The sequence below is a fragment of the Lycium ferocissimum genome, unplaced genomic scaffold (assembly GCF_029784015.1).
Source record: "Lycium ferocissimum isolate CSIRO_LF1 unplaced genomic scaffold, AGI_CSIRO_Lferr_CH_V1 ctg6720, whole genome shotgun sequence".
Classification (NCBI taxonomy): domain Eukaryota; kingdom Viridiplantae; phylum Streptophyta; class Magnoliopsida; order Solanales; family Solanaceae; genus Lycium; species Lycium ferocissimum.
Window position 1 is genome coordinate 6,143 of NW_026726472.1, and position 14,654 is coordinate 20,796.

A 14,654-nucleotide genomic window follows, 5' to 3' on the forward strand; every position below is an offset into this window, starting at 1 on the left:
AAACCGAGCCAGTGGTCATAATCAAATCCAGTTTCTTTCGAATGGTACTCGGAACTTGTCAAATAGAACCTTGCCATCATAGTTACGGATCGACATTATATACATACAACTCTCATTACAGATTTAACAAATAAGTAAGTACTCGTACTCGGGGGTCGAGGTGATAGTAGTCCTCTCCAAAAGTCGTCAGAACTATACAGAGGAAAGTCTCGCGGGCCCACGGACAAGTATCCAACCAATCCGAGCCCGCCTATGAACATTATAGCCTTAATACACTACAGAACCTCCTACGGACATATCGAAGCGATCTGAGCCTTTTTATGAAAGTTACGGATGTTCGTAGTTACCGACTCTTTTACGAACACATTCTTTTATGCACGTTCATATTTAATCATACACAAGGCATAAGAACCATAATTTAACTACGTTACGAATACGGATATCAAGAAGCATAAGAATCGTGAACATGCTCGGATCGTAGGAGTAGAGTTACCTCGGGGATCATATCATAGCCTAATTTAACTAAGACATGCCAAAGAAGGAAAGGTGAGCTTTACATACCTTGGCCGCCTTCTAAGCTAATCCAACCTTACACCTCGGCTTCTCACGATCTACCATAATGTCATTGGACACCCAACATTAGCCGTAAGCATTGAAGAACTCAATTCCAAACCATCGCTTTATCTACAAAAATTTGAGCAACATCTCCCCTATAAATCCAACATCCCCGAGAATTTAACTCGGCCAATTATTCAACAACAACCAAACCAACAACCATATAAACAACATCCATAATTAATTCAAAACGCATTCTAATATCAACAACCTTCTTCCACATAGTTCGACGACATTTCATTTACATTTCATAAACCGCATACAATCAAGCCAACTTCATTGATCATACGTTCAAGCATTAATCCGAGACCATTCAAACACGATTTAAGAACATTCTAAGCAATTCGCACAATATTCCAAAACAGCCCGTCCACTACACCATGCACCCGAAACCTTCCAACTTCATTAGGAACATTCATAACACATTTTCTTCCTCCAAATTCATAAACTACGCCAACAATCCCATACATTACAACATTATCCTCATAATTATGAGAAAACATATTAGAATCATATTAACTTTCAAAACGGTCCACACGACTACAACTTCCATTTGGATCATTAAATCTTCGTTTCACATCATAGAATTCACCATACGACAACCAAATTCTACCAAATAAAATTAGTCCATCTCTTCCACACAAAACGACCACCATTCGGTCAACACATCAACACACACAACTTCATGCATTTCATCCATTTCAACACATCACAACATGCTCAAAACGTCCATAACAATATCAACCAAACACTAAATAAAATTTATTCGTCATACCTACACCAACTACACATCCACGGCTATCATTCAACACACCCGAGTTTCATGATTTTCATCTACTTTCACATACTACAACATGCACAAACCCTATAAGAACATGTAACCAAGATTAAATCTCACCTTCTTCATTCAACTTCACCACTCGGCTAGGATTCCAAATTACAACAACGAATGACTTTCTCCCTCCAACAACCACTCCATGTCGTAGAGAACCTTCCGATTAGTAGGGAAACAAGAAGAAAATAATTTTTCATGATCATTATTTCCTTGGTCAATTTCGGTTGGGCATGGCCGAATGGCCCTTCCCATTTTTTTCTCCATATTTCTTGAACTCTCTAAAGTGTGGAGATGGAAAAATATGACTAATTTGTCATCTCCCTCTATATATATATATATAACGATATATGCCACATGTCCCTTGGCTGGCCCCTCTTTCCTTTTTTTTTTTTTTTTTTTTTTTTCTCCAATTTTCTAGATTTTTCTTAAGTCTCCAAAGATGACTAAGTCTTGCATGGTAATCTTTATATATATATATATATATATATATATATACATACAACTCCCACAAATATGTAGTGTACACATATGCCATTTCATGGCATAAAAATATTGGCCAACCATGGGTGGGGCCTATGCCACCTTATAGAATATTTTTTTCTTGACTCTTTACTTAATTTCCTTATTCCAAATTTTGCCCTTAATATTCCACACCAATAAAAGATGAATACGCGACTCGCATTCTTAACCAAGCCGGAATATATATATATATATATATATAGCCTTGTCCTTAACTTCCCGCCATTAACTCGGAATGTCCCAATGTACAAAATGCGAGGTATAACACAAGGAAGGCTTCTCAGCTTCGAATTCTTTGTTGTAGCTGTGGGCTCAGCTACGGTTTTTCCCTTCGGTTGAGATACGGCTCGGCTCGCGAGAAGAAACGGGGAACGTCTGGGAAGTGGTTTCGGTGTTGGCGGACATTCGGAATAGATGGAAAAAGAAGATTGAAAATTTGGTAAGGAATTCCAAGTTAAGAAAAGAGAAGCGGCAATTGAAAGGAGAACTGAAAGTTACAAAGTGAAGGAACGAAGCAGCGCCTTCAATCAAAGAGCAGCAGTTGAGGAGTTAACAAGGTTCTTACAAACAAAATGTAAGCAACGAATTTGGATAGCAGAACGGTTAAATCGACGACGAACTGTGATTTGTAAGTAAAGATGAAGAATTGGAAGTGAAGAGAGGAGTGAAACGAAGTGCGAAATGGTGGAATGAAGGCATTGAAGGCCTTATATAGGCATGGGATCTGAGACGGTTACAGATCCCAACCAACCGGGGGATGCCATGTGTCCCATAATTAATGAGACGTGATTTGAAAAGACGTGCGTAACGGCGGTTGCAGAAATTGGCCGTTCGGGGTGTGACACGTGGCTGATGGCAGAAGGGCGTGACGTGGCCCCATGTTCCGCCAAAATGAAAAGATAAGAACGAGCCTATGGAACCACCAGTTTCGTGACTCATCCACTTTCCGTTACTCCGGCAAAGCTTCGGTCCGGAAAGTGTGGGGACTATCTGTATACGGTAAAAACCGGATTAATGCTTAGCCGATGAGATCGGGGACCAAGAAAAGGAAGAAAACGAGCACGAGTACTCAGGCCGAGGGTATTGCGTCGATAGTGCTTGATCAGAAGAAGTCGGAGGAAAACCGTAAGGTCCGATTTATCCGGGGTAAACTTCATATCACGATTAGTCCGTTTTCTACATGGCCGAGTTGATCGTGGACGTTGGTCCGGTTTTTACATGGCCGAGTTGATCGTGGCCGTTGGTCCGGTTTCTACATGGCCGAGTTGATCGTGGCGGGTTGGTCGGTCAATCGATTATTCGGTGCCACGTGTGAAAAACCGTTTTGCCACCTATTATGTTAGTCGTACGGGTGTCGACCGTACGACCCAACCTTATCCATATTAGGGCTTCCTTTATTCTAAAAGTTTATGATGTATGAAAGGCCCATAGAGAAAAACTATAAATAGGGGCCAACACCCTACTTTTAGGGGTTAGCTTTTCATATCAAAAACATTGTATTAGGATTTATATTGAAGCTTTCTTTCTCTCTCTATCTCTCTCTCTTTCTAATTTTGGTCCGGTTTGCTGTGTTAACTTCATTTAACCATATTAATCGATGTTGCATTGAAATATACACATATATATCCAGCTCAAATCCACAGTATTAATGTGTCCATCCAAATTATTAGCGCGTAGATTTATAAGTCATTATAACGAATCCGCTTAATTCATTCCTCATTAATCCAAATAGATTAAAGTATCCACATATCCTATACCTCATTTACAAATTCATCTTATTACCTAATTTCGGGGTAAACAATACTACTATAATAGAAATAGTGTAAAAAGCTAAATAATTTGAATAGTATTTTTACAAATAAGTATTTTTCAAGAAATTATGGAATGCTTTAATGTACCAAAACCAATCAATAGATAAAAAATAGACCATCTTATCCAGCTAATTTTATACTTCCTCCGTCCCAAAAAGATTATCCTCTTTTGATTTGACACAAAGTTTAAGAAATAAAGAAAAACTTTTAAAATGTGTGATCCAAAATAAGCCTTAGATATTTGTATGGCTGTAAATTATCTTATAAAGTTAAATTATTTCTAAATATAAAAAGAAAATAATTTTTTGAAACAGATTAAAAAAAAGAAAGGATAATCTTTTTGGTACGGACCAAAGGACCCCCAAGATGTTGGTAACAACTATTATAGCGTTTGCTAAAATCCAGCACACGGCTCACAAGGATTCACTTCCCAATCAGACATGTCAGTGAGAACAAAAATGAAGCAGCTTCCGGGCACAAAATCCATGCGCTACCCGTGGCAACAGCGTCGCCAGATTTCACAAAATCCTGAATCCCTGCTCAAGGAAGATCCGTTGGAAATCCTGTCTAATCTGTGGATCAAAACATTCTCTCAACCCCAAAACCCCTTCACTAACCTCACTGGCTTTCTCTCAAAACTCGACCTCTGGGTCCTCGCTTACCAACGCACATATGCTCATCTCACTGGTTCATTCCCGCCTCGCAATGCTCTCCACTCCCACGTCCTATCCGATCTCTTATCCCTCCGGAATACTGTTATCCGTGGTAAATTCCTTTGGAATACAAAAACCCATCAATTAATTCGTGGCCCTAATGAAAAACCCATTTCACAGCATCACCTCTCTAGGCGTCAGCTCCAATCTATACTAACGTCCCAAACGCCGCCGTTTCAGGACATTCTGGTACAACAAGTTTTACTTATGATTTTTGAACCCATTTTTGAGCCAGGGTTTTCATCAAAGTCCCATGCTTTTCGCCCTGGCAGGAATCCCCATACTGTTATTAGGACCATTAGAAGTAACTTTGCTGGTTATTTGTGGTTTCTGAAATGTGATATTAGTGAGGTTCTTGCTAATGTTGATGTTAATGTTGTTGTGGCTAGTCTTGAAAAAGCTATTAAGGATAAGAAAGTGCTGAACTTGATAAAGTCGGGGTTGAAAGCTCCAGCGAATAGTCGTCTAGGAGAGGAGGACGAAGAGGATAGCAAGAACAAAAAGAAGGGGCGGACAAAGAAGAGGATTCTGAATGAGAATGAGCGCAAACCAGACCCTTATTGGTTAAGGACTTTCTTTGATTTTGCTCCACAGGAGGCTGCTAAGATACCCAATTATGGTTGTTGTGGAATTCTTAGTCCTTTGCTGGCTAATGTATGTCTTAATGAGCTTGACCATATGATGGAACAGAAAATAGTTGAGTTTTTTAGGCCTTGTGAGCGAGACACAATATGGAAATATTCTATGGATGATGGTTGTCATAATCCTGCTTGGCCTGAGTTTGTTCCTTCGAGTGGGAAAGAGAAGACGAGGAAGATGGATTTTATTAGGTTTGGGGGTCATTTCTTGGTTGGAATTCGAGGGCCTAGACAAGATGCGGTGGAAATGAGGAAAGAGATAATCGAATTTTGTGAGAGGACTTTTGGGGTCAGGTTGGACAATTCAAAAATAGAAGTTGAGCATATTAGTAGGGGAATTCAGTTCCTGGATCATATTATTTGCCGTCGTGTTATTTATCCAACTCTACGTTACACCGCTAGTGGTGGTAATATAGTGAGTGAGAAAGGTGTAGGGACTTTGCTTTCAGTCTCTGCTAGCTTGCAACAATGTATTCGCCAGTTTCGAAAGCTGAAGCTTGTGAAAGGTGATAAGGATCCAGAGCCACTGCCTTGCACACCAATGCTTTACTCAGGTCATGCTCATACTAATTCTCAAATGAACAAATTCCTTGAGACAATGGCTGATTGGTTCAGATATGCAGATAATCGGAGAAAAGTTATTGGCTTTTGTGCATATGTGGTTCGTAGCTCTCTGGCTAAGTTATATGCTGCCCGGTATAGACTGAAATCTCGTGCCAAGGTTTATAAGATTGCCTCGCGTGATTTAAGCCGTCCATTGAGGGAACACACCAACAATTCTGCACCTGAGTATTCAGATCTTTTGAGGATGGGGCTTGTTGATGCAATTGAAGGTGTTCAGTTTTCCCGCATGTCTTCAATCCCGTCATGTGATTATACTCCATTCCCAAGGAATTGGATCCCTGATCACGAGAAGGTGTTGCATGAGTATATCAACTTACAGGAGCCTAAGTTCTTCTATCAGCTGCACAAACAGCATCGTATATGTTTACCTCAAGATGAGATATCTCATATTGTGTGGCAGTATAAGACTCTTGGGGTGCGAAGGAGGTTATGTGGTGACAAGGGGATCGAAAATGCTTCTGAGAAGGTAATCATGAATGTGACATGAGTTTATCAATAGATATTGCTATTGATGGTGCCAACTGACTTCTTATTCTCTGAAGCTAGATGATCAATGTCTATCTAGTGATGGATGATATTAGAGTTGGAAGTTGATCTTATTTAACAATTCTGGAGAGCAGATTAAGCTTGATTACAGTCAGCATATTCCCTTATAAAGCTTTTTTAGAAAAGATTCAAAAACATATCCAGTGTTGGACCTGGATAAGTGGCTAGGGGAGAAAGAAGTTACATTTTCAGAAAACTTGTCAATATTTATGAGACCATTTTTTAGTAAAATTCTGTTCTTAGGGTTGAGACTTGAGAGGAATAACTGCTCCGAAGAAGCATCTATAATTTGGATGACCATCTGAAAGGAATAAATTATTGACACCAACATATGTGCTTTTAGCTTCAGACTCAAACACTCGCCATCTCCATGCCCCTTACCGCAAGAAGAATAGCTTATTTTTAATTGCACGTACAAGTTCCATCAGACACTTACATTCTTAACACTTGAGGGATCTGCTTTTAGCTCCTTTCCTTAAACCCTAGCCTCCACATATCCTCCCCCATGGAAACTCTGTGATCTGTTGTAATGGGTTGAAGCAGATGATATCCTTCCACAGCTGAACTGAAGTGATGACTGTGATGTGATCTGTTGAAATAAATGAAACCAACAAAAAGAAAAAGTTGCATTCCCTAGATTTTTGCTGCAGCAGAAGAAAAGCTCATCTTCAGCTCCATATGCCCATACATAGTAACGGAGGCTTGAGGGTTGCCTGCTCATTTTCTGCAGAAGGATGAATTAGTAAGCTTTGTATGATGCTTCCACAAACAACGGCTCCTCGTTCTTAACTCTGGTAAGCTCCCCATCTCACACGTCATTAAGTAATTTCCTTACTCTGCTCATTAAAAACATCTTGCTCTATTTGCCAAAGCTGGTATCTTGGCTTCTGCTCTAGCTAAGCAAAACATAGGCAGTGGCATAGAAATATGCATCTGCCATGCCACAATAGGCTTTTTTGAGTAAGAATTTTGCAGAAATGTTAGTTCTTCCCTATGGGTAGCTTCTCCATGATGAAGGTGTGACTCTCTGACTATTATTAAGAGTTCCTTTCTCAGGTCTATCTGCTTGACAATGCTTAAACAATTCAAAGTCTAGGTCGGCTGGTAACCATAGATTAACTGACCTTATTGCCGTATGGATTTCAGGAAAAAGCTATCAAGTTCTTCACTTTTATGGAAGGCAGCATACTTTTAAGCTATGTTGCTCGGACTCGGTGTCGAGTGTCGGATACGGGTACGGATCTAGAGGTCGGATTCGGCATAATCTAAATTTTAAGATTCGGGGGTACGGATCCAGGTGCGGATACGGGTGCGGGGATTCGGCTAAAATAATTCAAAATTATAAGAAAAATAACTAAATCTATGCCTAGAAATAAAAAACAAAAATAATTTTTTATAGTTATGTTTCATTTATAATTAAATATTAATTTTTAATTAACTTGAAACTCTTCTAGATACAATAAGTGTCCACTCTTTAAGAGCTCTCTGTTTCTTTCAATTTGGCCTCAAATTTTTTCTCAGATTGGTCCATGGATTTGGTCAAAGTATCTAATGTCGTCTGACCAGATCCGACACGAATCCGGTGTCGGTGTCGGTGTCGGTGTCGTGTCGGACACGGGTGCGGCAGCAAAAGTGAAGGGTCCGAGCAACATAGCTTTTAAGTACCTAGTAGCATGCGTTGCACGTGTATCCTGAGTTATTTAGCCCAAGATTTCGCACGATATAAATAAAATGATAAGAGGTGATCTTATTTTATAATGACCTAATCTTGAACTCAAAATGATAATATCTTTTGAATCAACTGGATTTTCATGCATTATGTTATAAAACAGTCCTAATTTAAGGTTGAATAACGAATGCCAAGAATCATATTTTGGAGCTGTAAGGTATAAATCGATATTCCAATTGAATATTTCGGCCAATTCCATTGGTCATTAAGAAACTTGTGGAACCCAATATTACTTTTTCTCTGTCCAAGCTTTCTTTGAATAGAGTTATCTAGTACCTGTCTTTGGTGGGAGGTGGCAGGTACCCATTAGAATTAGTGAAGGTGTGCAAGTTGGTCCGGACAACATGGTTATTAAAGATTTTTTTTTTCTCCGTTTGGTAATAGTCATACGTAAACTTTAAAATAGTAAATTACCCATGATTATCTTTCTTAATATAATTTTTGAAAATCATTAAATTAACATACATAAAAGATATATAGAGATGTCGAATCGGGGATGAAAAGCGAACATTCGATCTACAATTTTGGATTCTAAATTTTCCTCTACAAATACATAGTAATTTTTTTCAATTGTTAAAGGTAGTATATTTACAGAGGCAGAGGGAGCATTACTGCTGCCATTGTAATGAACAAAAAAAAGTCTATCATGGCCTCTGTGCCACAGTCACGTTACACACAACGGAAAAAAAATAACAAAATACATCTATACTCAATACTAATTACAAATTCAATTTTGCTCTAAAAATTTCTTGTACTCTTTTCCTTCCGGATGACCCACCAGGCTTATTATAGTGAAAATTAGTTGGAGTAGAAGAGAAAATAGCTTGTAGGAACTTCAACTATATATTTCTATCCACAAGGGGCTCTCGCTATGGATCAAGCAGCCACGCTTCTGCTTTCCTTGTGAAAATAATTAAATCCATTTCTCTCTTCTTTTTTTTTCCCAAAAAAATAAAAATAAAAAATATGTCCATTTCTTTTACCTCATCTTTTTTCCCCAACTCTTCTACCTCACTGAGAATTGAAAAACAATGCACTTCCCAATTCTTCAGGACAGGGTTGATTAAAACAAGATAGCCTTGAAAAAACTATTTTTCTGTTGCCCTCTACAGGAAAGTAATCCCTTCATCTTATAAATATGCTTATTTTTTTCTTTGCTGGTCATAATCTTAAGGCAAAAGCAACTGAAACGAAAAGCAACAAGCTAAGAATGATTGATGCACCTTTCTTACCTTACTATATTTAGTACAAAAATCCAGGAAGTCAACCTGCTTATCACCAGTGACATTCGGAAGGAAAAAGCTACTAGCACTAGAATCTGGTTGGGAATTCAGCAACTGAAGATGTCCAAAGGCTCGTTGTGCTTGGTCGCGGTGTTGCCAACTTAGCATTTCTTGCCAATTCAAAGAGCTTTAACATCTTAATTTTGAAACCATTTAGTATTGATATATTTAATCCCTGAATGATTCAGTTTTCCTAAATTGACATGATATATGCATTCTGTTTTTGGTATCTATGTACCTGTTCTTCAAAATTTGAAGCGTAACCGAACTAAATTGTTCCTTATTCACTGTTTCTATTTTCTGTTCCAACTTCCAAGGGGTAAAGAGATCATTTAACTGATTGTTTTCTTATTTAATTGAATTAAAATTAACTAACCAAATACAAATCACTATGGGAATTAATTGAATTTAAAGGGCACAACTTTCCATGAACTTTAGATGGGCATTATTATGGTCTATGCGGACATTTTAGTTTGAAGGGTAAGATTGTCGTTCAACTTTTGATGGGTATTTACACACACAGTACATGATGTTTCAGTGAAAGTGATACCCTGTCCTATTTTAAATGTTTGTGTTTGCCTACACAATACACATGGAGTTGAAGGGAAAAAAGAGGATTTATGACGTATAAGCTATTTACATAATGTACCAAAGGTACCATTAGTATCTTCTGGTTTTCAAACATCCCATGTTAACTCTGTTAAGAATGTAATCGAAGGCAATATGGAAATGTTAAGATTAAATAGTTTACAAATGTAGAAAAGTATCAAAAAATGCAGAAAGGAATGTTAGGGTTAAAGAGCTTACAAGTGTAGAAATATGCAAATTATTTTTTGGGATGGAAAATAAAAGGAAAGAACGTCACATAAATTCGGATGGAGTAGTTGATTTCTGCTTTTAGCCACTGTTTGGGAGAGTAGTTGATTTCTACTTGTAGTTTAATTACAAAGCATTTATATTAAGATCTTTCTTAATATATTGGAGAACTTGGCTTCAAAGTTAGTTCCGAATCTAAACATTGTGTGACCTGATCTTATGCAAGGTATTACATGGTCTTACCGAGATATTGCAGCTTCTGATTGGTGAGGAAAGTTTCTTACTCAAGTTAAGCTGCGACCTGGAAGAGCCTACTTGACCCTAATGTGTTGGAAGAAGAGTGATAAATTCGTTTTGCCATGACTGAGTACAATAGGAGGCTAGGTGCTTGGCTAAGGCGGGATCACGATGTCATAGATCTCTGTCCTCCAACATTCAGTGGCTGCCCCGTCATCCTGAACATATCGGCAGGAAAAAAGCACTTGAATCCTAACGGATTGGATATTCTGCACTGGCTCTAATCAAGAAATTTAGTGATAACAGCATATGGATATTCTGATTTAATTGATAAGGTAAGTAAGCACCATGTGGCTTAATGGTGTTTGAAATAAAATCCTGACTGCTTCCGGGTCAAAGTGAACCTCCTTTACAGTAGCATCTGATTGATTTCTTGAGTTCAGTTGTCATTAATATGAGCCATAACTCTTGGTGGCCTTTTGTAGTTCTAATGCACTTCTGCTATTTGTTTAATACAGTAAAATTGGTTCAATCGTGAGTGTTTCGAGCTGCTAGAAACATGTGCCTACATTCTGAGACTTTATTCATAATCTCTCTTTTCTTGTGCAGCTTGCTTACCTCTTTATATATCTATACTAGATGGCCCGTGCCTGTGCTCGTGCTAAGCACGGGTATTTTTGCAATATTATCGTGCAAAAGAGATTCGACTTTCGGGGAGGTAATTTCCTATATGTTTTAATCGTTTAGTTGGAGTAAAAAGAAAGGAAGCAGTACCATCAACTAATATCAACATAACATGCTTCATATTATGTACTTCATTTCCGGAACAAAGTTATACTATTACGTTGTTGAGCTTGCTGCAAAAGCAAAAGATGTCAGATTGCTATTCCACAAGTGGATAAAATTTAGATTGTTGTAGCTATAGTTGGCAACACGTGTTTCATCCAGGTGTCCCTAAAAAAAGAAGATCAAGCATATGAAGTTAGATAACACTTACAATGTAAATACTACTAATGACAAACAAAATCGCCTCCCCCCTCCCCCAACAGCCGTACCCCGCTAAAGTTCTTCGTAAGCATAGTTGCTATCACAAGAAACAAATGCTACTGACAACAATGTAGTAGTTATTCCCCCCAAAAATTGTAGAGAAGCATAGTTGCTATTTGAAGCAGAACGGTTCAGAGAGCAACAAAAAAGAACTTCAATATTACCTGTATATGGCTTTTGCAACTGAAGAGTTCCATTCTGAGGTTCATCTCTGATCTGATTAGGTATTTACGGGAAAAATATTTGAGTATAATGACACAATATCTATTAGTAATAAAGCGAGTAGAGAGGCAACCAATTACCTCAAAATTTATATTAACATGACTATGAGCCTGTTTGGATATTGGCTTATAAGTTGCTGAAAACAGCTTATAAGCTGTTTTCAGCTTTTTTGAGTGTTTGGCTGGCCAGCTTATAATTCATTTTGTGCTTAAAATAAGCCCAAAAAAATAATTGGGCCCGTTTGACTTAGCTTATCTAAAGCAACTTATAAGCTGATTTCAGCTTATAAGCCCAATAAAAATAAGTTGGGCTACTCCAATTTTTTTTTTTTTTTTTTTTTTGGCTTATAAGCTGTTCTTTTTAAGCCCAGCCAGACAGGCTCTATAATTGGTAACAAAATTGTCTCACATAAATTAAGCGAGCATGAACAAAAGCCTAAACCTGCAACTATCTTAAGATACTTAAATTGCATGAGCGGGAAATTAGAGATTACCCGATAAAGCACATCAGACAAAACTGTCAAAGCAACTCTCAACAACATGGTGAAATATTGAAACAACTTCAGTGCATTCTGTTATCTTAACTTAAAATCCTTTCCATTCATAGGGAAAATCCACATACAAATGGACAACGAAATTCAATCATATTCTCAAATTGTACGTTAAAAGAATGACATGCATATGACTGCAACTAAAGAACATTTGAGAAACTCTCTTCTCTATCCTAAATATCCCATGCAAACTCTATCCTAACCCTAAAACTAGCAACAATATGGCCGCGCCAGCTACTGACGCCTGGTTATCCTTAACCATTAGCATCTACATCTCAATTCCCACCACTAACTCAAACAAATCCACCCACCATTGAAGCCCCACTCCCGAAAACCTATCCCATCCCTAACCCTACCTTTAACTTTGCTCAAGCGTTGATGATCAATAATGATAATTCTTTCATACAACAATGCGAACCTATTCCAATGAGGTCAATAACGTATGTTGATAGTATCCCTATAGTTAAGTGGACAGAAGCAGAAGTTGTCACGACCCAACCCCATGGGCCGTGACTGGTGCCCGAGCTGGACACTCATACCTGTTACATACAGTTAAACTGAAACAGAGGACTGAATGGAAACTTGTAAAAGCAACTAAAGATTTATAACGTCATATATCACAATAACCTGTCTCCTGAGGAGTCACAACTAATCAAGCATAACACGATACACAAGCCGACAAGGCTGCCACTACGTACGGGAACATCCCAAAACAAGCCATATTGACACAACTGAACAAACCTATATACAACCCACACATATGTCTACAGACCTCTAAGAGTATCAATAGTGAAATATGACGGGACAGGGCCTCGCCGTACCCCTGGATATGCATAAGTCTATATCAAAAGATCTGAACCAAAATAAGCTAGGCTCGAACAATGGAACTCTCCCAAACGGTACCGAGTAGAAGTCCTAGGTGGAGGATCACCAAATCGAGTATCCGTACCTCGCGGGCATGAAACGCATGCCCCCCCCCCCCCCCCCCCCCGAAGAAAGGGGGTCGCACGAGATATGTACCGAATATATAAAGCATGAAATACAATAAAGCGGATCATGACTGAAATAGAGATTACAGGAGACAAGTATGACAATCAAGATATCACCGTACTTGTGCCTTATGAAATGAAAATCATGCATAGCTATATCATATACCATATCCGCCCATTATGGACTCGGTGAATAAAGTCGTATACATGTATACCATGCCCGGCCCATCATGGGACTCGGTGCCATCATCACATCATCATATCATCATATATATATATATATATATATATATATATATATATATATATATATATATACGTACCCGGCCCTCTAGTGAGGGACTCGGTGAACAATGCAAAAATATGCACGAAAACATACCCGGTCGGACTCGGTGAAAGATATATTAACAAAGATGCACGAGCGAGTAGTGAGCAACCATATGCAAACTAAATCATCATCTCGAGATTCAATAGAATAAGTAGAATGAACTAACACTTGAGTATCAAAGACGACAGTCATGTCAAGTACCCCTCGAATGTCACTATGGAGTATATCAAATAGAACCTCAGGAATCATAAACACGTATCAAGACATAATGAAATAGCTTCTGGAAATCAAGAACATTAGCCATCCTAGTGTCTCTAAGAATAGGAGATTCTTTGAAGCTTATACATTCGTCATCTGTTTGTTTCATATAGATCATGCCAAAAAGAAAGAAAGGATAGCTTTACATACCTTGATTTACGACCCTCGAAACAATTATGACGAATCAGCCCCTTTTTAAGACTTTATCTACAAGATAATGATAGTAACACAAGCATCAGCCAACTTGTAATCAAGCACAACCAACAAAGACAGCATATGGACTATTGACGAGCCACGAGCTCGTTGTATGACAACTATTCGGCGTTTCACCTTGCCCTTCCTCCTCCAAAACTCCATAACAACAATAATACAACTAGGCTATGTACACATCAGCTCAACCTTATATTCAGGAATTTAATTACGATAAGAGCTGAAATTTATAGCCTATACAAATTCGGGTAGCATTTCCCCTGAGAGCTTAACAATCCCCGAGATCCCAATTCAGCAAAATATCGACCATATACCACAATAACAATACCAACAATTTCATATCAAGCTAGGATCGGATCCACCTCTAGATCATTCTCAAAACAACCCACAATTACAATATCAACTACTTTCCATAAACAAGGAAATTATCTCAACAACACAACAACAACCACAACGGCAATAACAAGAACAACAACACATATACATACTTATAACTATATTTCCATCCCTTCAACACAACAAGAACAACCCACAACCTCATGAACATCTAATCCAATTCATATCCCAACAATTCCATATAAATAACTACAACTTTATACATCAAAATTCCTTCATTTTTAACATATAATCCATAACAACGATAACAACAACAACAATCAAACCCAATCTAATTGGAACAACTCC

General features: G+C 38.2%; 1 protein-coding gene across 2 annotated transcripts; it reads left to right on the top strand.

Moving 5' to 3' along the window:
• The first annotated feature begins 4,170 nt into the window (after nucleotides 1-4,170).
• LOC132045461 (nuclear intron maturase 1, mitochondrial) lies at nucleotides 4,171-10,898 on the top strand. Of its 2 annotated transcripts, XM_059436051.1 has the most exons (3): nucleotides 4,171-7,095; nucleotides 9,290-9,403; nucleotides 10,356-10,898. In XM_059436051.1, exon 1 carries the CDS (start codon nucleotides 4,221-4,223, stop codon nucleotides 6,240-6,242), a length of 2,022 nt encoding a protein of 673 aa, XP_059292034.1. In that variant the 5' UTR covers nucleotides 4,171-4,220; the 3' UTR covers nucleotides 6,243-7,095; nucleotides 9,290-9,403; nucleotides 10,356-10,898. The 2 variants fall into 2 exon arrangements, with proteins under 2 accessions (XP_059292034.1, XP_059292033.1); XM_059436050.1 differs by lacking the exon at nucleotides 9,290-9,403.
• The last annotated feature ends 3,756 nt before the right edge of the window (nucleotides 10,899-14,654 follow it).

Bases quoted from the DNA above. Each gene is read 5' to 3' on its own strand.
- LOC132045461 (XM_059436051.1), top strand. From the start codon at position 4,221: ATGTCAGTGAGAACAAAAATGAAGCAGCTTCCGGGCACAAAATCCATG.